Here is a 20,700-nt window from a genome sequence, read left to right as displayed (position 1 = left end):
ATCTCTCCTCTCTCATCTCGCTCCTTTCTCTATCTATCTATTCTCGGTGACAAGTTTGACTGCAGGTTCACCTGTAAAATCGACAAGGGTGAAATAAGATTTCAATTCTGAAATAAGATTTCAATTCTCAAATAATATTTCGATTCTCAAATAATATTTCAGAAATCTAAATTAATCTTCGATATGTCAGAGGGTTGTTCGGAAAACTCGTTTGACTCAAGTCCTCCTCATCCAATGCTCGTACGTGTGTACAGCGCCGGAAGTTTAGTGACCATGACCACACATGAAAGTCTCTTCCTCTGTCCCTTGTTGACAGTCGTATGTTTCTCATCAACATCAACCACGCGTTTGAAAGCTTTGCGGCAATGTTGTTTGATCCACTTGGCGGGGACTGCCTTCTCGTTCTTCCCGCTAGCACTGAAAGAGGCAGCTGCATAGGCAATGGTTGGCTCAGACAGACCTTCCTTCCTTGCCTGTCACCATGCGTCACTTAGAGCAGCGAAGAAACCTAATGCAGGGATAGGGAGCGCTTGCTATCTACACGTTCCCAGGGAGGAGGAGGAGGAGGAGGAGGTTCAAGAGTTCAGAAGGGATAGCAGAAATGATCAGAAGAAGGTTGAGGAGAAGGAGACTGACGGCATTGACACGATTCTTTCGATGTGCAAACAGGACTATGGTGGTGAGAAGAATACAGGAGGGAGACAAGAGGGAACAGAAGGGGAGATGAGGATTGCAGAAAAGGGAAGAAGTAGGGAAGGGCATTTTATCTGTTTTGCATGATGAATCATCACTTTCAAGTACTTGAACTTTTATCCAATCAGATGGCAGATGAAGATGATCTATTCGACGTTTTCACTGAGGGCAACCGACCACAACTCGAGAGCCTGGCAGGTTAAAGAACAGAGAGGAGGACCGGGACAGGAGGAGAGGAGGAGAGGAGAGGCTGGCTTACAGGATGGAGGCATGGTTTGACCGCCTGAGCGTGGATGAGATGGCGATGGCGATGGAGGAGGAGGGGCTGCTAGAGGAGGAGAGTGTACAGACAATCAGACAAGCTGTCAGGCGACAGCTCATCGCTCCACAAGATGAGAGGACCCGTCGAGCCCTCCTCCTGCACTACGCTAACAAGAAGAGCGAGAGAGAGATGGCAAGAGGAGGGACTGCTGCTGCTGCTGCTGCTGCTGCTGCCCGTCTAGATGCCCGCATGGATCAAGGTCTGGCAGGGATGAAGGAAAAGGACGCGTGGTTGGGCATAGGGCGACGGCAGAGCGATGGGGTAGCGGAGAGCAAGATGAGACTCTACTTCATGAAGGATGGCTTTGAATCCGCTCAAAGAACAAGAAGTAGAGGGCAGGAGAGCAAACGACGAGGGAGTGAGACGGTGAGGAGGCGGGAGGAAGCCTTCAAGTGGAATCAAACGCTGCAAGTGTGAGAAATCTCCCTCTCTTCCTCTTCGCCGTCTCACGTGCATGCTCAGGCTGGAGGCAGAAGCAGAGGGATGCAACCTCTCCGCCAAGGACTTGAACTCCAAGATCCTCAAGCTCACGCGCGACAAGGAGGCGACACAACACGAGGGCCTGCGACGCCGACTGGACGAGAAGATCGCGACCTTGAAGAAAAAGGTGAGAAAAGCTCCTCCTCTCTTTCCTCCTGCTGTGCTTCTCTTGTCTCGTCCTTCCCCTCTTCCTGTCTCATCTTCCCCGTTCCTTCCTCCTACTCCTTCCCCGCTGAATCTGACTCGCTCAAGCTCGACAACGAGAACTACCGCAAGGTGCTTTTAACTAGGAAGCTGATGCAGCACAAGCTCGCTGGCAAACGGCTGTCGCTGTGCGAGGGGTGAGGGAGGTGGCTGCCGTCGCGAGCTCACGCCATGCCAGGGGAGAGCTTTACGACGAGTACACAGACTTGTCGCCGCTGGAGGCTCAGGTGGAAGAGCTGGGGAAGAGGCAGAGCCTGTTTGAAGCTGCCGCGAGAGACTCCAAGTGGGATGCGGGTGAGGAGGAGGAGAATGTGCGATAGGCTGACAGGCTTCAGGCTTTAGAAGCAAAGCAGCAGAGAAAGCACTTGCAGTTGAGCAGGAGAAACAGCAGGTATCAAAAAGCTTCTCTCATTCCTCTGCTCTTCGCTCTTTCCACCTCGTCCTTGTCAGTGATCCCCTTCCTGCTTACTACATCCCTCTCCCTCATCCCCGCTCACATCTCTTGTGGGCTCTCGTTCTATTTCACATCCTCTGACGGTTAGTTGCTGCGCCTGCAGGTGGAGAAGGAGCTGGAGCAAGCGCGACGAGCTGCTTCCATCCTGCAGAACATGACGAGCGAGAAGACGCTTGTCAATTCTTCGCCTCAGAGAAAGGGATGACATGCTGCGAACACGCGTAAGAGCAGGCGGATTGAGGCAACGAGGTCGGAAAGGGAAAGGGAGCAGAAACGCCGGAAACATGTACAAAGAACATGAGAGCAAGGCAGAAGAGGTTGGATGGGAGGTAGTTGCCTTCTGGGTGATCATGGAGCCGTAAGCAGGAGAGAGCGGCATCAGAGTAGTCTGTCCCTGTAGGGACCTCTTGAAGTTGAGCAGGGTGTCTTCCAAAGCTGCGATGAGCCTCGACGTCTGTCGGTTAAAAGACGACACGCAGAACTGGAAGCGAAGGATGAAAAACGTGAGCAGCAGAATCTTGACCGAAGGTACAGCAAGAAGTACAAGTACGAGTGCAAGGAGAGGGCGAGGAGGCGAAAGTGAGGGAAGGAGGGAAGAAGGGCGAGCACCTGCATGTTGTCGTCTTTGATGATGTAGCCAAACCCGAATCCATCCTCGCAAACAGGCCCGAAGCCAAAGAGACGGAGAGCTGGATTACCGCAGTTGCTGGAGACAGAAGGCCAGACAGGAGGAGGAGAAAAGAAGGAGGAGGAAGAGGAGGAGTATAGAGCCGGTCGGAGTTGAAGTTGAAGGAGGAGGAGGAGCGTGAGTATCTTTCACTGAGAGGAAGAGGGGACCTCGAGCTGATGACATGTCGGTTAAGCTTTTTCCATGCGACTCCCTTGAAAAGGTCCGGCAGTGTGACCGTTGAAGTCGCTCCGAGAAGCCTGGGGCTCCACCAGGCCGCTCGGCCTCGTTCAGAGAGGCACTGGAAGAGCGTCAAGAGCAGCAGCAGCAGCAGCAGCAGCAGCAGCAGCAGCAGACCTTGAGGGCATAGAGATGACGGATTCCTCGCCCCTCGGAACCAAGCTTGACGACCTGACACCAGGCATCGGAGAGGAGGGAGAAGATACAGGAGAGGAGCAAGATCAGGTCACGAAGCCCTCAATTCCCAAGCAGCCATGCGGCTTCACCTTGACATGCGCGTCAAGCGCCTTCTTGAGTAGCTCCTTGGAGACTTCGAGCGAATTGCGATCGAAACTCTACACGCCAGGTCAATCAATAAGAGCAAGTGAGGGAAGCACCTCAGCCAGACGCGTACTCTCCTCCGTGACCACAAAGCCAGCCTGTCAGAAACCTCAAAATCGAGTCTCTCTCTCCCCTTCCCTCCATCCCTCCCTCCCTCCTCCCTTCTTCTCTTCCCTCTTCTCTCATGATTTATTCACCTCGGTCCTTCCGTGGAAGAACTTCTTTGTCATCAACGTTTCGTAGGTACAGGCTGTCTCCTTGTAGAGCTGGTAGTAAGCCACCTAAAGAACTGACATTTCAGCAACATCATCTGTACCCTCGTGTTTTCCTCGTTCCATATCACACTGAACTCGTCTTTCCTCTTCCCCTCCCTCTCACCACCTCTCTGCCCCATCCTCCCCTCTCTGCTTCCCTTCCTCTCTTCGTCTCCTCATTTTATTTTATTTTCTCACCTGCATTGCTATCTGCACGTAGGCGTCCGGTGACATTCTCTGGTCGACAATAAAATTTTTGCCGTAGTTGGCAAACTCAAGGACTTGAAGGTCAACCTGCGGCAGCTCAGGAGCACAACTGGCCGGGCTACCTTGCCTGCATTATTCGGTCACTCAGGAAAGCTTCTGCCTTTAGGATGGAAGTAAGCAGCTCCCTGTCGAGAACCCACTCGATACGATGGAAAGACGCTGTTTTCGCAGCTTCTTCTTCCTTTTCGGCCCTTGCATGCTCCGCTGATCGCATGCCAGCAGACGAGCGATGAGCAAAGCCTCCTCGGATGTTTTCTGCATCGAACTGACATGAGAATGGCGAGCAGCATTGAGAGGCAGGAAGAAGACGCTAGATATGGAATATGGGTCGGACAAGGAGGAGGACAAGGAGGAGGACAAGAGAAGGAGGGAGGGTCTCTGACCGGCAAACCGAAGGATAGTTTCAGTGAAGACATCAGAAGCGAAGCGCAACACGGTGTAGCCGTCAATCACCGAGTGCTCGAAGTTAATCGCTGCAGCGCCATTCTGACAGACCACCAGCTGCAGACTCTTGTCGTACCAGCGGTTAATGCTCGTCCCCACTTGCATCCCCGAGCTTCCCATAAACGACTCGACTACCGACGTGCCATGTAGGGCGCACTTGGCCATGTCGGCCGGGCTCTGAGGCGAATTGTCGTCGAGGCACAGGACGAAGAGGCTCTCGTCGACGATCCTCAGACTCTTCTCGTTGTGCTCCGACATGCTGGAGATAGTTTCGCGGCACCTCGCCCAGGTCTCGCGGTCTGTGCTGGTGAGGATGCCAACAGCGTTGCTGATGTTCTGCTCGGGGGTGAAGGCGATGCTGTCCTCGCGGATAGAGCGGAGAGTCTCGCGGAGGATCGACTCGGAGATGCAGAGCCTGCCGCTGCCATCTAATACGTTGAACCAGTAGATGTGACCGCGACACATCACCACGATGTGTCGCGCCTCTGCACACGTCCTCACGTCGTCTCGAGCTGCTCGCGGGATGCGACAAGTGCCAAACAGTCGGAGGTACTGGCGCATGCAAAGAGGAGTGGTGCGAAACATGTCCGGCTCGAGCTCGCCGGCTCGCACGCCCTGACAGAACTTGAGGCTCGACCAGACCAACGTTGTTGCTCGCGCAATCTGTGACGTTCTCGAGGGAGTAGGATCATCTTCGAGCACAAAGAAGGGGTTGGTGTTGATGGCAATGGAGCTGAAGCCCAACGTCAGTCGGCAGCGAGACTGTCTCCTTCTTCACCTCCGTTGCGTGAGATACGCGTCCTCCCAGAAGTTCTCTATGTAGCTATTGATGCCAGGCATGGCATCGTATTCAAGAAGTTTGTCGTGAATTACAGGCCCCTCCTCCTGTTCAGACGATCAGCAAACTGAGAGCAGATAGACATCTCCCTGTCAGGTTATTTCAACCTGCAGGAACTGCTTGGCGAGATGCTGCGTCTCTTCAAACTCTGCAGGAGACAAGAGAGGCTTAGCTGCGCGTAAGAAATCACTGATCGATTCTTCGAGCTGCCTCCAAATGTCAGGGCTGACCCTACCAAGACCTCGAGGAACAATAGCAAGAGACCTCAGGGATCGGCAACCTTGGAAGGGCGGCTTCATTCCCGAGCATTTGACCGTTGAGTTCCTTCTTCAGCGCATCCTGTCACAAGCTTCACGCAAGCATTCGTGATGTCAAGCAACATGCTCATAACCTGCGCTGCCTGAAGTTTCTTATCCATCGTACTCTCAATATCAGCCATGTCCCTGCTTTGTATGATGAGAAGACATAACATGGAGGAATAGAAACTGGCTGCTCCCCAGCCATACACTGCTCTCTCTCCTTCATCTCATCCCCTTTCAATCCCTGTCCTCTCCTCTCTTCTCTTCTTCCCTAAATTCTTTTCCTCTTCCCTCGCCTGCTATCCCCTCTCCTCTCCTCTCCTCTCCTCTCCTCTCCTCTCCTCTCCTCTCCTCTCTCGTTCTCTTGTAAATTTCGCAGCACCAAACCATGTTTTGGAGTGCAACAGGATCGGAAACCCGCCTCAGAACTTGAACCAATCCTTTTGAGAGCACAAACATGAGAGCGCTAAACCGCGAAATACACTGAAGATGCTACCCTAGCTCTGATGAAGCTACCCTAGCTCTGATGAAGCTACGCTAGCTCTGATGAAGCTACCCTAGCTCTGATGAAGCTACGCTAGCTCTGATGAAGCTACGCTAGCTCTGATGAAGCTACGCTAGCTCTGATGAAGCTACGCTAGCTCTGATGAAGCTACGCTAGCTCTGATGAAGCTACCCTAGCTCTGATCAAGCTACGCTAGCTCTGATGAGGCTACGCTAGCTCTGATGAAGCTACCCTAGCTCTGATGAAGCTACCCTAGCTCTGATGAAGCTACGCTAGCTCTGATGAAGCTACCCTAGCTCTGATGAAGCTACGCTAGCTCTGATGAAGCTACCCTAGCTCTGATGAAGCTACGCTAGCTCTGACGCAGCTACGCTAGCTCTGATGAAGCTACGCTAGCTCTGATGAAGCTACGCTAGCTCTGATGAAGCTACGCTAGCTCTGATGAAGCTACGCTAGCTCTGATGAAGCTACGCTAGCTCTGATGAAGCTACGCTAGCTCTGATGAAGCTACGCTAGCTCTGATGAAGCTACCCTAGCTCTGATGAAGCTACCCTAGCTCTGATGAAGCTACGCTAGCTCTGATGAAGCTACGCTAGCTCTGATGAAGCTACGCTAGCTCTGATGAAGCTACCCTAGCTCTGATGAAGCTACGCTAGCTCTGATGAAGCTACGCTAGCTCTGATGAAGCTACGCTAGCTCTGATGAAGCTACGCTAGCTCTGATGAAGCTACGCTAGCTCTGATGAAGCTACGCTAGCTCTGATGAAGCTACGCTAGCTCTGATGAAGCTACGCTAGCTCTGATGAAGCTACGCTAGCTCTGATGAAGCTACGCTAGCTCTGATGAAGCTACGCTAGCTCTGATGAAGCTACGCTAGCTCTGATGAAGCTACGCTAGCTCTGATGAAGCTACGCTAGCTCTGATGAAGCTACGCTAGCTCTGATGAAGCTACCCTAGCTCTGATGAAGCTACCCTAGCTCTGATGAAGCTACGCTAGCTCTGATGAAGCTACGCTAGCTCTGATGAGGCTACGCTAGCTCTGATGAAGCTACGCTAGCTCTGATGAAGCTACCCTAGCTCTGATGAAGCTACGCTAGCTCTGATGAAGCTACGCTAGCTCTGATGAAGCTACCCTAGCTCTGATGAAGCTACGCTAGCTCTGATGAAGCTACGCTAGCTCTGATGAAGCTACGCTAGCTCTGATGAAGCTACGCTAGCTCTGATGAAGCTACGCTAGCTCTGATGAAGCTACGCTAGCTCTGATGAAGCTACGCTAGCTCTGATGAAGCTACCCTAGCTCTGATGAAGCTACCCTAGCTCTGATGAAGCTACGCTAGCTCTGATGAAGCTACGCTAGCTCTGATGAAGCTACGCTAGCTCTGATGAAGCTACGCTAGCTCTGATGAAGCTACGCTAGCTCTGATGAAGCTACGCTAGCTCTGATGAAGCTACCCTAGCTCTGATGAAGCTACGCTAGCTCTGATGAAGCTACGCTAGCTCTGATGAAGCTACGCTAGCTCTGATGAAGCTACGCTAGCTCTGATGAAGCTACCCTAGCTCTGATGAAGCTACCCTAGCTCTGATGAAGCTACGCTAGCTCTGATGAAGCTACGCTAGCTCTGATGAAGCTACGCTAGCTCTGATGAAGCTACGCTAGCTCTGATGAAGCTACGCTAGCTCTGATGAAGCTACGCTAGCTCTGATGAAGCTACGCTAGCTCTGATGAAGCTACGCTAGCTCTGATGAAGCTACGCTAGCTCTGATGAAGCTACGCTAGCTCTGATGAAGCTACGCTAGCTCTGATGAAGCTACGCTAGCTCTGATGAAGCTACGCTAGCTCTGATGAAGCTACGCTAGCTCTGATGAAGCTACGCTAGCTCTGATGAAGCTACCCTAGCTCTGATGAAGCTACGCTAGCTCTGATGAAGCTACGCTAGCTCTGATGAAGCTACCCTAGCTCTGATGAAGCTACCCTAGCTCTGATGAAGCTACCCTAGCTCTGATGAAGCTACCCTAGCTCTGATGAAGCTACGCTAGCTCTGATGAAGCTACGCTAGCTCTGATGAAGCTACGCTAGCTCTGATCAAGCTACGCTAGCTCTGATGAAGCTACGCTAGCTCTGATGAAGCTACGCTAGCTCTGATGAAGCTACGCTAGCTCTGATGAAGCTACCCTAGCTCTGATGAAGCTACCCTAGCTCTGATGAAGCTACGCTAGCTCTGATGAAGCTACGCTAGCTCTGATGAAGCTACCCTAGCTCTGATGAAGCTACGCTAGCTCTGATGAAGCTACGCTAGCTCTGATGAAGCTAGTAGACATTGGAGGAGGTAGACATTGGAAAGGGAAGGGCTCATTCAGATTCAATGGGCAGTTGCGTCATCTTTTCAGTTTTTGACTGTTACCACATGATTCTGATCATGTTGTGCTGCTTCTTCATGACTTTGAATCCAAACTCGGACGTGGAGCCTGGAGTCTCTGACCTTGTTGGCTTTTCTGGGATTGGTCAAGCTCAGGGACAAGTCCTTGTTGCTCGTAGAGCCGTCCAAGCCTTGCAGATCGATCACGGCGGTGCCAATCAGATCGTCCTTGGTCACCTGCAATGCTGACGTCACTGGCAATAACAAGGTCAGGCGCTGGTCACGTTATCTTGGTCCCACAGGGAGATGGTAAGGAAGTGAGTCTCGCTGTACATGGCCCATGAGAACTCAGCGTCCCATCGAGGATTCGCCTCTCTAGGCCGAGTCTCTGTCACGTACGTCTCCGGCTCGCCAGGTCCGTCGACGTAAGCGACGCAGTAGGGGTCGCAGCTACGAAGCAGATCCATGCGCGGAAGCTGAGAGGCACCGATGACCTTGAGGTGAACGACTCCGACCCTCCTGCTCAGCTTCCCCATCAGCTTCGACATGCTCGTCTCAACCTCCGGTAAAGCTCCAAGCGTTTCAATGGCCACTGCCTCCAAGATGCTAGAAAGCCTCTTCTGCTCCTCCAGCACACCGATCTGCAGCATGTTCATGGCGAGGAGGCGCCTGGAACGAAGTCAGACCACCTTGTGGCAAGGCGAATCAACAGTGACCTCATGTTCTCCACCCCTACATACTCCTTGAACTCGCGATTCCTGCGCTCACGTTGCTCGAGCACGTTGCTTCCGTATCGCTCCATGACGTCGAGGACCATGTCGTTGCCGTACCCATTCTCCATCTCCACTGTCCTGTCGCAATGCTGCGCTTGCTCCATGTCCGGGGCAACCTTGTTGCATCTCTTGGACGACTTGCGCTGCAACAGGTGCTGAAGGGCATTGACATCAAGCCTCACACTTCCATGGAGAAGAATCTCCTTTTTGTCTTCAAGCTTTTGATTCACTTCTTGTTGCACCTTGGATGTCTTTCCAAACTGCTGTTTCTGCTCCTTGAGTAGCTTGTACAACTGCTCATCTGACAGGTACCTTGTCGGTAGAGGGAGAAACTTTCTTACAGCATGCCAGAGCACATCCGCGACTTCTTGTATGAGACCTGTGGCTCCTTCGGTAGCTCGCTTCACAGTTGCATACGCGTCCACAAGAATGGCAAGAAAAATGTTGAAGAGAATGAAGAAAACGATAAAGATGTAGGACCACAGAAATATGTAGAAGGCCAGGGGAGATGCTGCATGAGACATCTGAAAACGATGTCAAGGTCACGTGAGAAAGCAGCACAGGAGCAGGATTTAGAACATCTCCAAGAAATGACAATGAGAAGAAGGTACGCAGAGAGGACGAAGAGAATTCGAGTGAACCAGCAAGTAGGAGGAAACAAGATCAGGAGTAGGTGAGCGGAATAGCAGGAAAGCAGGAAGAGTGGATAGTGAAGTCTTGCACATCTGGTGTTGTTTTTGAAGTTGAAGTTGTTTGTGTTTGTATTTGTGTTGTTGTCGATGTTGTTGAAGTTGTTGTTCGTGTTTGTGTTGATGTTGATGTTGATGTTGATGTTGATGTTGATGTTGAAGTTGATGAAGTTGTTTGTGTTTGTGTTTGTGTTGTGGTTGAAGCTGTTGTGGTGGTAGTGGTGGTAGTGGTGGTTGTGGTGATGGTCGTTCTTGTTGTTGATGTCGTCGTCGTCGTTCTCGTTGTTTTGATAGTGTGAGGGGAGAGGAGGGGGAAGTTGACAAGCAAAGTTGACAAGTCACCGAGGCATAGAACTGAGTTGCGTCCAAGCTGAGCAACAAGATGGTCAGAGTGATGCAGCAGTGAGATAGATCTTGCATGCCCTGCCATCAGCGTCACTCAAAAGGAGGGTCGCAGGGTCTTGATACTTCATACTGGTGGCCGAACAGCAGCACTCCGACCATGGCATACCCCAAGAACACGATGACGAAGAGCAACATGAAGTGCCACAGGTCACTGGCAGCCCGCGCGATGGTTCTGGTCACCATTCCCATCCGCTGCTGAAAGTCGAGGGACTTGAGCAGTCGAAACACGAAGAGCACAACAGAAACCCCCGAGAAGAAGGAAAACTCTTCCATCCAGCCGCTGATCTCCCGCATCGCCTTGATCAGTTGGAGGAAGTCATACTCAGCAGCGTTGTTTGTGCGAAACATGCGCGCTATCGCGAAGTTTGTAACACTGATAGGAACTTGGAAGGGCGTTTGTCTTGTGCTTGTAGAACTTGGGTTGGAGGAGTTGGAGCGGCGGGAGTTGCTTGAGTTACTGTACTTGGGGCCATAGAACAAGATTGGGTAATCAGTTTGCAGCTGGAAGGTCAGGGCAGTTTCCCGATACTTCAACCATGACAGCACAGATCCCCACATGAAGAACAAGTGCAGCAAATCCAGCCAGTTGAAGGGATCCGCCAGGTACTCGTTGAGCGCAAACCGTTTGAAGTGCATCAGCATGTCCCGAAGCTCCAGCAGGCAGTTGACCATGAGAAAGACCAGGACGGCGAGCATGAGGCCGATCTGAATGTAAGAGGGGTAAAGAATGCGATCCATCGGTATGGTCTTGATCTTGTAATTCCATGGAATGTTCCCTCCTGATTCCCACGCGAAGACAAACTCAGAGTACATAAAGATGTTCTTGACTGCATTGTACGTGACGATCTCAACAGAGATCTCCTTTGTCTGAGAGTCAATGAACTTACCATCTCTTGCAAATGCGATCATCTTCAACGCTTGCTTTTGGGTGAGGCGTTCGTCGAAGTAGAGCTTGAACAGGTTCTCTGAATCAGCATCAATGTACTTGGAGGGCTTCAAAAGAAAGTTTCACTCCCTCCCGCCGCAAGCTCTTCGCTGCTCAGCATCCCGTCCATGTTGGTGTCAAGTGCGTTCTGATTGTACTTGTGCGGGAAGAAGCCCTTGGGGTACCCGTACACAGTCTTGCCGCTCGACTCTCGTGTGCTATATCGCTCGCCGTAGCCGTAGAAGGAGTCCGGGGTGACCTTGCCGTCATACAGCGAGCTGAAGGTCATGAACGTCGGGTCGTATCCGAAAGGCTGCGAGTCATACTGATCGAGCAGGGGACAAGAGATGTCAGAGCCTGCCGAGGACGTGAAGAGACGCACGTCGCTGTCCCGGATGTGGTTGACGCAGGCCCCTTGCTTGAGCCTCGTCTGCGTGATGACGATGGCACCCACCAGCCGGTTGTACGCCGTCAGTTCCCTCACCTTGGGCGTGAAGGGAGGAATCACCTGCGGGCTCCCCTCACTTGGGCTGGAGTGCTCCCATACCGCAAACTCATGGTGATCCGAACAAGCCCCCGGCAGACTGGAAAGAAGCTTGCTTGCGTTGACACACGAGGGGTAGCCTCCGGACCTCGGACACTTGTCTTGAGGACAGACGTTGTCGTAAGAATCTCTCGAGCCGATAACACATGCGCTACACGGCAAACACTGAAAGTTGGAGGAGGTGAAATCGTTCTTGGCACAGTATGACCCACTCACACAGTCATAGTGAGTCGAACATGCGTCATGGTTCCCAGAAAATGATAATCTCGACGTGATAGACGACAAGCGCAAAGTGAAAGAAAGGTTGGAGATACCTGTGAGCCTCTCGATCGATTTGAAGACATCTGTCTGGTTGGAGGAGATGGCGTTGTAGGCTGCCACCGCATGGTAATTTGATCCTGCCAAGACCGAGATGTTGATAACAACACCTGTAATGTTGGTGCTGTTGCTAGTCAAAGGTTCGCTTGTAAAATGTGATCCGACATGCGTATGAGAAGGATTTGGAACATTCTCATTCAATGCTTTCACAAGATTCGACTTATCTGTCGCATCAAGTGACGACTGCCTCCATTCAGCGATTTGGATCTCGACGTAGAAGTAAGGGGCAGGATAGAGAGAGAATGTCTTTGAAGCGATCGAGCTCATGGTTCTGTTGTCCTTACACGTCACGGCGTAAATGGTAACAGGAGTATTCTTTTCAACTGGAGCCGACAAATCAAAGAGTTCAATCGGATTGGATGTACCGGACACGTTTGAGCATGACAACTGGGTTCTCGTGTAGGCAATTGACACTTGGTTTGACATCGAAGAGATGTTGATCTTGGCATAGGTGACGGCGTTGCTGGTCAAATGGAAGTTAAGAGCTTCTGCTTGGAGTTGAGAGACTTGCGCGATGACGGGAGGGGGCAAGATGCAGTCACTCTCCTTGTAACTCACGCACATGGAGCCAGAGGTGTCTAGCTTGAAGATAGAGTAGAGAACAGAGCCTGGCGTGACAGCATAGCTGAAGCTCTGCAGAGAATCTCCTGATCCAGCAGAAAGAGAGAGGCAAAAAGCCTCTGGAGTCGTCAAGCTTGAAAACCCTTCGCCGGTGACCTGGAGGGTCGAGAAGCCAATGCCGAGAGGCAGGGGGGGACGCGAGCTTCGCTTCAAGTCGTTGCATGCGCGAGGACCCAAGGGGCTTAAGATTGGAGAGGAAGTGCTGACGTAGAGAGTCCCCTCCGATGCTGGCATGTGCCAAGTCACACTGCAGAGACCGGTGATTTCTTCTTCAAGGTGGAAGGGAAGAACTTCATTCACAGCATCCAGCTTGCATTCACCTCCTGTCCCTCCTGACGTCCCTCCTGACGTCCCTCCTGACGTCCCTCCTGACGTCCCTCCTGACGTCCCTCCTGACGTCCCTCCTGACGACCCTCCTGACGACCCTCCTGACGTCCCTCCTGACGACCCTCCTGACGTCCCTCCTGACGTCCCTCCTGACGTCCCTCCTGACGTCCCTCCTGGCGTCCCTCCTGACGACCCTCCTGACGTCCCTTGCGCTTGCATTCGTGCTGCTGCTGCTGCTGCTGCTGCTGCTGTTGCTGCTGCTGCTGATATTGCTGCTGGTGTTGGCATGAGTCGTTAGCCCTCCCAGGCCACCTGAGTGCGAAGGGAATGTAGGCTGTGTTCCTCCTGACGTCCCTCCTGACGTCCCTCCTGACGTCCCTCCTGACGTCCCTCCTGACGTCCCTCCTGACGTCCCTCCTGACGTCCCTCCTGACGTCCCTCCTGGCGTCCCTCCATTTCCTTGTCCCGACCTCCCTCCCCCCCCTGGTCCCACTGAGCCCCCTGAGCTACTTGCGCTTGCATTCGTGCTGCTGCTGCTGCTGCTGCTGCTGATATTGCTGCTGCTGCTGCTGATATTGCTGCTGGTGTTAGCATGAGTCGTTAGCCCTCCCAGGCCACCTGAGTGCGAAGGGAATGTAGGCTGTGTTCCTCCTGACGTCCCTCCTGATGCAGCAGATACACTAACACTTGTATTGCTGCTAATGTTGATACTTGTGCTGATGTTGGTACGAACGGAAGCAGTTTTGATGTTGCTCTTACTGTTGTTCGTGTTGGTACTTGTGCTGGCATTGTTGCTCGCGCTCAGATAGCTGCTGGGATGGCTGCTGGGATGGCTGCTGGGATGGCTGCTATGACTCGAATTAGTGCTGGTACTGAAATTGGCACTAATGCTGATACTTGGACTTGGACTGTCGCCGTTACTTGTGCTAGGGCTACTGTTGGTAGTATCAATGTTGCTGCTGATGTTGGTAGTATCAATGTTGCTGCTGATGTTGGTAGTATCAATGTTGCTGCTGATGTTGGTAGTATCAATGTTGCTGCTGCTGTTGGTAGTATCAATGTTGCTGCTGATGTTGGTAGTATCAATGTTGCTGCTACTGTTGGTAGTATCAATGTTGCTGCTACTGTTGGTAGTATCAATGTTGCTGCTGCTGTTGGTAGTATCAATGTTGCTGCTGATGTTGGTAGTATCAATGTTGCTGCTGATGTTGGTAGTATCAATGTTGCTGCTGATGTTGCTGCTAGTGTTGCTGCTGAAAGTGGTATTCATGAGAGAATGTCTGATGCTGCCTCTGCTGTTGTTCTTGCTGATACTTGTGATGGTATGGCTGCTTGGATAGCTGGTAGCACTTAAGCTTGTGTTGTCGCTGCTGCTGCTGTTTGTTCTGGAGGTGAAAATGATGCTCGAGCTTGAGCTGGCGCTGCTATTATTAGCATTGCTACTAGTACTTGTGCTGGTAATTGTGCTCGTGTTTTACCTGTGCTGGAATTGGTGCTTGTATTGGCACTGGTACTGGTACTGGTACTTGTGTTGGTACTTGTACTGGTACTGGTACTGGTACTGGTACTGGTACTTGTGTTGGTACTGGTACTGGTACTTGTGTTGGAGCTACTATTGCTGCTCTCACTTGTACTGATACTGGCATTTTTGGTGCTTGTACTGGAACTTGTGCTGATGTTTGTACCTGTGCTTGTATGTTTGCTTGTACTGGAATTGGTATTGGCACTGGTGCTTGTACTGGTGCTTGTACTAGCGCTTGTACTGGTATTTTGTTTGTACTGTTGCTTGTATTGGTATTGGCACTGGTACTGGTATTGGTATTGGTTCTGTTTCTAGGGATTGGCTTATGGCTGGGAGGACTTGAAGGTGCAGGGGAAGGGCTGCCACCTGATTTGAAATTCCTTATATCTACGTGCCCTTGCCTGGCTGATGACGGATTGTTGCTTTGAGCTGCTTGGCTGTGCATGGATGGTTTGTCATGACCATTGAAAGACTGTAACGCGGTGTTCTCAATCATCTCATCTTCTCCTGCCGTAAGTCTATGATATGAACGTCGCCCAGATACGCACTGCGCCTTTGCACGCTGAAAGTACAACTTGTTTTGAATGGATCGCGCGCCTCCTGTTCTGTCAGGCAACGCGGAGCAAAATCCAACCTAGCAGCGCATAGTCATTCGAACGTGACTACACACCATTGAGACAACCTGAACAAGATTTTGAACGGCCTGAGAAGAACTTGATTGAATCGTGATGGTTCCATTCAGCCCATAACTAGAAAGGAGCCTCAAAAGATATCTGCGATGTGTGAGGGACATCAATGTTGAAAACAATTGATGAGGTCACCAAAGTATTCAAGCTCTGGCAACGAGAATCGGAGCTGCCTTGCAAAGTGGAGCAGTAGCCTTGAATTCCTTGCGTGATTAGGAATGAAGAAGCAAGGTATTCTCTTTGATCGCCATATTCATAGTCGCTCAGTGTATTTCGAGCAGGAACAGTGCTGATGTAAGCATCAATCTCTGTGCATAATGAAGGAAGATAAGCATTGGCTCGTACCTCTGTTCAAAAGGGTAGAAATTGTATAACGTCGATAGATCAACAAGTTTGCTTGTTTGGTTGGTTTGATAGAACACAAGTGTGAATTTACCATCAGGAACTTCAGTGGATATAGAAGGTGATGATGTTGGATTCTGATCTTCTGCGAACAAGAAGTCTCCCATGGTTTCACTGTAGATGTTGAATTTGAATCCAGCTTTGTCTGAACTCGCGATAGACGTATTCTTCACATTCCAACCCAAGGACGTTTGACTTGTACCGATCACATCTTCGAGGTCGATTGTGATGGGGGTCACTTGAAGGTAATTTCCACAGTCTGCAACGCAGCCAAATCTACTGAAACCAGGGTATTCATCCGGCGCATCGCAAACACCATCTCCACATATTGGGTCAGTGAACACGTTGGATATCACGGCCTTTGACAACCATGCATAGAAATCATTTGAACTCTTCAGCATCCCTGCTGCTCCCACATTCGAATTTGTATATCCTCCAGTTCCAAGCGTGGGAAGCTGCCCTATGATCAAGTTGATGATCGAACTTTCCATGGCGTACGCATCTGTTACATTCCCCTGAGTAAACAGAAGAGTTGCAAACAAAATATAGAAGAGCGCAGTGGAAGCTAATTTGAGGTATGCATGGGAGCGATGAAGTCTATCTTTCACTCTTTTGAGAAGACCATCCACTGCCACATTGTGAGAATGGTCTGTCTTCCCGTGAGCAGGTCCGAAGATGGTATGCGATTGCACATCTTCCAGCACAACTTGGACAGCCTCCATCCTGTCCTTGTAGACATGTGGGGGCTCAAGAAGAGACAGGACGTTGTGATCCTCTTCGGCGCGTGTTCTTCTTTTCTTGCCATGGATCGCGGCGATCAGCCCTCCTCGCGGCAGCATCAACCTCGCTACTGCCTCCTTCCCTTGCGTCACTTTCACAGGACGTGAAGAAGTCTCTGCTACCCTACCCCTGTCAATGAGGAAAACGCGGCCTAATAGGGGGGTAGTCAAATGTGACAGGGTTGCCTCGCACTTCCCGGCGGCACTCTTCGATTCACAGACAAGTACCTGTCACGTGACTCTCCCTCAACTTTTCAGTTAATAAGCGGCTTATGAGTGAACTTTTTTCAGTCAATAAAGAAATTCCGAACTTCCAGCTAGCCAGTGACCCGCCGGGGCCCGGCCCGCCGGAGGTAGGTCCGGGCCTTTACTCAAAGTTAAGTTAAAAATCAGCACGAGGAGGTCCATTACGTCATGGTGTTGAGTTACCGCTTTTTTTAGGTGGAGCCTGAACTACATCATTGACCCTTAGGCTGCTTGTCTGCGCGGCTTCGCGCTTGGGCTGGCGATGCCGTGACTGCCGGGTTGCCAGCAGTGCTGGTTCTTTTCGGGCTTGTGTTTTGTGTGTGTTTGTGCAGCTTCTCGCTGTGCGCTGTGTGCCTGGTTACCTTCTTGTTCCTGCTTTGTTTGGCTTGAGGCACTTTTTACCTTCTGCCAGTAAATCCTATGCTTCATCTTCATGGCATGCTGATCTGCCAGTGTCCGACGCAATGTGATGTATGTCAGCGCGAGCTCGATCCTTCCGTTGCTGCGCATCATCTCCAGACCTGCAAGCGTCGATCCTCCAAGCTTCCCACGGCGCATGACAGTCTGGAAGATTTACTGGCAGAAGGTACTGGAGAGGATTTACTGGCAGAAGGTAAAAAGTGCCTCAAGCCAAACAAAGCAGGAACAAGAAGGTAAAAAGTGCCTCAAGCAAAACAAAGCAGGAACAAGCTAAGCCTGCGTGCACAACCTTACTCGCACTATTCGATCAATGCTCAACGAAGCTGGTCTTCAGAGCGTCATCGCTTTGTGGCGGCAGCGGACGTCTCGACTGACAGTGGTCAGTCGGCGGCCTCCGGGTATCGCGTCTAGTAGTAGTGGATTTACTGGCAGAAGGTAAAAAGTGCCTCAAGCAAAATAAAGCAGGAACAAGCTAAACCTCCTGGCACACACAGCGCACAGCGAGAAGCTGCACAATCACACACAAAACACAAGCCCGAAAACAACCAGCACTGCTGGCACCCAGACGCGGCAGCGCCAGCCCAAGCGCGAAGCCGCGCAGACAAGCAGCCGAAGGGTCAAGCAATCAAGCAACAAGCAGCAGGAGCATGCAGGAGGAATAAAATCCCTTAGACGCGATACCCGGAGGCAGCCGACTGACCACTGTCAGTCGAGACGTCCGCTGCCGCCACAAAGCGGGCGGCCGCGGACGGAGAAAGGGCAGCCGCCGACAAGGAGCCGGCGTTGCCCGGGGGTCCGCCTGGGGCAGCGGACGGAGGGAGGCTGGACACATGAACACGGTACCGCTCGAGGTAGTCCTCCTCGCTAGCCTCCGAGTCAGCGGTAGCCGAGTCAGCGGTAGCCGCCCGTGACGGCGGCGACGCCGCAGCAATGCCCAAGGACCGGCGTGACCCGACCGATGCCGGGGAGGAAGCAGGCGAGCTCGGCCCAGCACCCCAGTGGTGTCGAGCTCTCCGGAGGCACCCGTCGTCACAGTGAGGGACGGAGACGCCTCGCCAGCTCCGCGCCGATCGTCGGCGCCACTCGACGTGTTTCCCCATAGTATAGGATTTACTGGCAGAAGGTAAAAAGTGCCTCAAGCAAAACAAAGCAGACTGCTGAACCGGCAGGCACACAGTCCACAGCGAGAAGCTGCACAATCACACACAAAACACAAGCCCGAAAATAACCAGCACTGCTGGCACCCAGACGCGGCAGCGCCAGCCCAAGCGCGAAGCGGCGCAGACAAGAGGGGTCACATTTCGCTGCGCAGGCGGAGGAATGAAGTGCTCATGAGACGAGTCGACGAGAGTTCTGTCAGACGCGATACCCGGTAGCCGCCGAGTGACCATAGTCATGGAACGTCCGCTGCACCGTCAAAAGGGATGACCGCTGGACGGAAGCCGCGCAGACAAGCAGCCTAAGGGTCAAGCAATCAAGCAACAAGCAGCAGGAGCATGCAGGAGGAATAAAATCCCTTAGACGCAGCCGACTGACCACTGTCAGTCGAGACGTCCGCTGCCGCCACAAAGCGGGCGGCCGCGGACGGAGAAAGGGCAGCCGCCGACACAAGCGCGAAGCCGCGCAGACAAGCAGCCTAAGGGTCAAGCAATCAAGCAACAAGCAGCAGGAGCATGCAGGAGGAATAAAATCCCTTAGACGCGATACCCGGAGGCAGCCGACTGACCACTGTCAGTCGAGACGTCCGCTGCCGCCACAAAGCGGGCGGCCGCGGACGGAGAAAGGGCAGCCGCCGACAAGGAGCCGGAGCTGCCCGGGGGTCCGCCTGGGGCAGCAAGCACCCCAGTGGTGTCGAGCTCTCCGGAGGCACCCGACGTAACAGTGAGGGACGGAGACGCCTCGCCAGCTCCGCGCCGATCGTCGGGGCCACTCGAAGGGTTTCCCCCATCGGAGTCGGAGACCTCCGGCGAAGACTCCTCGGGCGACTCGACAAAGTCCGAGGAGGAGCTGTCCTCTGGCTCGAGAAGTGCTTGCGCCCGCAAGGGCGTCATGCGCCTCGCACCAGACAAGAGCGCTTCCAGCGTCAGCTGCATGGTGAGGCGCTGATAGGTTTCCCCCATCGGAGTCGGAGACCCCCCTCGGGCGACTCGACAAAGTCCGAGGAGGAGCTGTCCTCTGGCTCGAGAAGTGCTTGCGCCCGCAAGGGCGTCATGCGCCTCGCACCAGACAAGAGCGCCTCCAGCGTCAGCTGCATAGTGAGGCGCTGATAGGTGGCGGCGCGTTTGCGAGCCAGGACCTCAGCAGCAGGGCCGTCATCAGGCACGAAGTGCCGACCAAACGCCGCATCCTCAAGAGGCATCGAGCGCTGAGCAATGATGTCCGCGAGATACCCGATGAAGCGGAGGGTGTCAGGATGCAGGGTACCGTCCGTCGAGATGGCAAGAGGGATGAACGCTCGAGGAGGAGTAGTCATAGCATATGCAGCGCGATGTTTGCGAATCTTCTCAGACGCTGCAACATGGAGGGCGTCGAGGTTGACCTCCCCCCACATAGTACAGAAGGTAAAAAAAAAAAAAGTGCCTCAAGCAAAACAAAGCAGGAACAAGCTAAACCTCCGGGCACACAGGCAGGGACCGGGCTGTGCGGCATCGGAGGCAGGCGAGCTCGGACCAGCAGCAAGCACCCCAGTGGTGTCGAGCTCTCCGGAGGCATCCGACGTCACAGTGGGCGCGTCGGCTTTCCGGTGAAGACTCCTCGGGCGACTCGACAAAGTCCATGGAGGAGCTCAATGGATTTACTGGCAGAAGGAGATCAATGGATTTACTGGCAGAAGGTAAAAAGTGCCTCAAGCAAAATAAAGCAGGAACAAGCTGAACCGGCAGGCACACAGTCCACAGCGAGAAGCTGCACAATCACACACAAAACACAAGCCCGAAAACAACCAGCACTGCTGGCACCCAGACGCGGCAGCGCCAGCCCAAGCGCGAAGCCGCGCAGACAAGCAGCCTAAGGGTCAAGCAATCAAGCAACAAGCAGCAGGAGCATGCAGGAGGAATAAAATCCCTTAGACGCGATACCCGGAGGCAGCACCGGCGTGACCCGACCGATGCCGGGGAGGAAGCAGAGTACCGTCCGTCGAGAGGGCAAGAGGGATGAACGCTCGAGGAGGAGTAGTCATGGCATATGCAGCGCGATGTTTGCGAATCTTCGAAGTCCAACGCTGCAACATGGAGGGCGTCGAGGTTGACCTCCCCCCACTTGATCAAGACGACTCTCTTTTGCTTGAGGAACTTTTTACCTTCTGCCAGTAAATCCGTAACCTCTCTTCTGCCAGTAAATCCGTATTCTCACAACGGTGCTCGTTGCTTGCCCCACTCTCTGGCATCGCCGCCGTCACGGGCGGTGTTGGTCTCGGCTGCCGCTGACTCGGAGGCTAGCGAGGAGGACTACCGTGTGCAGCTTCTCGCTGTGGACTGTGTGCCTGCCGGTTCAGCTTGTTCCTGCTTTATTTTGCTGGAGTCACTTTTTACCTTCTGCCAGTAAATCCTATGCACCGTGTTCCTGTTTCCAGCCTCCCTCCGTCCGCTGCCCCAGGCGGACCCCCGGGCAACGCCGGCTCCTTGTCGGCGGCTGCCCTTT

The 20,700-nt window shown here is 52.8% G+C and overlaps 5 protein-coding genes across 5 annotated transcripts; 1 reads left to right on the top strand and 4 right to left on the bottom strand.

Annotated features, from left to right (window-relative positions):
• Positions 1-955: 955 nt before the first annotated feature.
• GUITHDRAFT_139014 (hypothetical protein) lies at positions 956-2,019 on the top strand (the record flags this gene model as incomplete). Its single annotated transcript, XM_005832373.1, has 4 exons — positions 956-1,428; positions 1,478-1,622; positions 1,748-1,836; positions 1,878-2,019. 4 exons carry the CDS (start codon positions 956-958, stop codon positions 2,017-2,019), a joined length of 849 nt encoding a protein of 282 aa, XP_005832430.1.
• Positions 2,020-2,022: 3 nt separating this feature from the next.
• Positions 2,023-5,623, bottom strand: GUITHDRAFT_163286 (hypothetical protein; the record flags this gene model as incomplete). Its single annotated transcript, XM_005832372.1, has 15 exons — positions 2,023-2,362; positions 2,451-2,670; positions 2,763-2,859; positions 2,991-3,121; positions 3,178-3,231; positions 3,327-3,395; positions 3,438-3,479; positions 3,579-3,662; positions 3,834-3,929; positions 3,965-3,969; positions 4,286-5,079; positions 5,125-5,231; positions 5,292-5,415; positions 5,465-5,523; positions 5,576-5,623. 15 exons carry the CDS (start codon positions 5,621-5,623, stop codon positions 2,343-2,345), a joined length of 1,950 nt encoding a protein of 649 aa, XP_005832429.1. The 3' UTR covers positions 2,023-2,342.
• A 2,748-nt stretch (positions 5,624-8,371) lies between these two features.
• GUITHDRAFT_108712 (hypothetical protein) lies at positions 8,372-13,294 on the bottom strand (the record flags this gene model as incomplete). The annotated part of the gene is made up of 6 exons (XM_005832371.1): positions 8,372-8,581; positions 8,629-9,013; positions 9,061-9,641; positions 10,149-10,229; positions 10,275-11,176; positions 11,224-13,294. The coding sequence occupies 6 exons, from the start codon at positions 13,292-13,294 to the stop codon at positions 8,372-8,374; spliced, it is 4,230 nt and encodes a 1,409-aa protein (XP_005832428.1).
• Positions 13,295-15,277: 1,983 nt separating this feature from the next.
• Positions 15,278-16,455, bottom strand: GUITHDRAFT_108711 (hypothetical protein; the record flags this gene model as incomplete). The annotated part of the gene is made up of 3 exons (XM_005832370.1): positions 15,278-15,301; positions 15,350-15,522; positions 15,651-16,455. 3 exons carry the CDS (start codon positions 16,453-16,455, stop codon positions 15,278-15,280), a joined length of 1,002 nt encoding a protein of 333 aa, XP_005832427.1.
• Positions 16,456-18,755: 2,300 nt separating this feature from the next.
• GUITHDRAFT_108710 (hypothetical protein) lies at positions 18,756-19,612 on the bottom strand (the record flags this gene model as incomplete). Its single annotated transcript, XM_005832369.1, has 2 exons — positions 18,756-19,135; positions 19,195-19,612. The coding sequence occupies 2 exons, from the start codon at positions 19,610-19,612 to the stop codon at positions 18,756-18,758; spliced, it is 798 nt and encodes a 265-aa protein (XP_005832426.1).
• Positions 19,613-20,700: the final 1,088 nt, after the last annotated feature.

Source organism: Guillardia theta, assembly GCF_000315625.1.
Source record: "Guillardia theta CCMP2712 unplaced genomic scaffold GUITHscaffold_35, whole genome shotgun sequence".
Lineage (NCBI taxonomy): Eukaryota > Cryptophyceae > Pyrenomonadales > Geminigeraceae > Guillardia > Guillardia theta.
The sequence above is the reverse complement of the archived record's forward strand: the minus strand, read 5'-3'. Positions and strand labels throughout refer to the sequence as shown.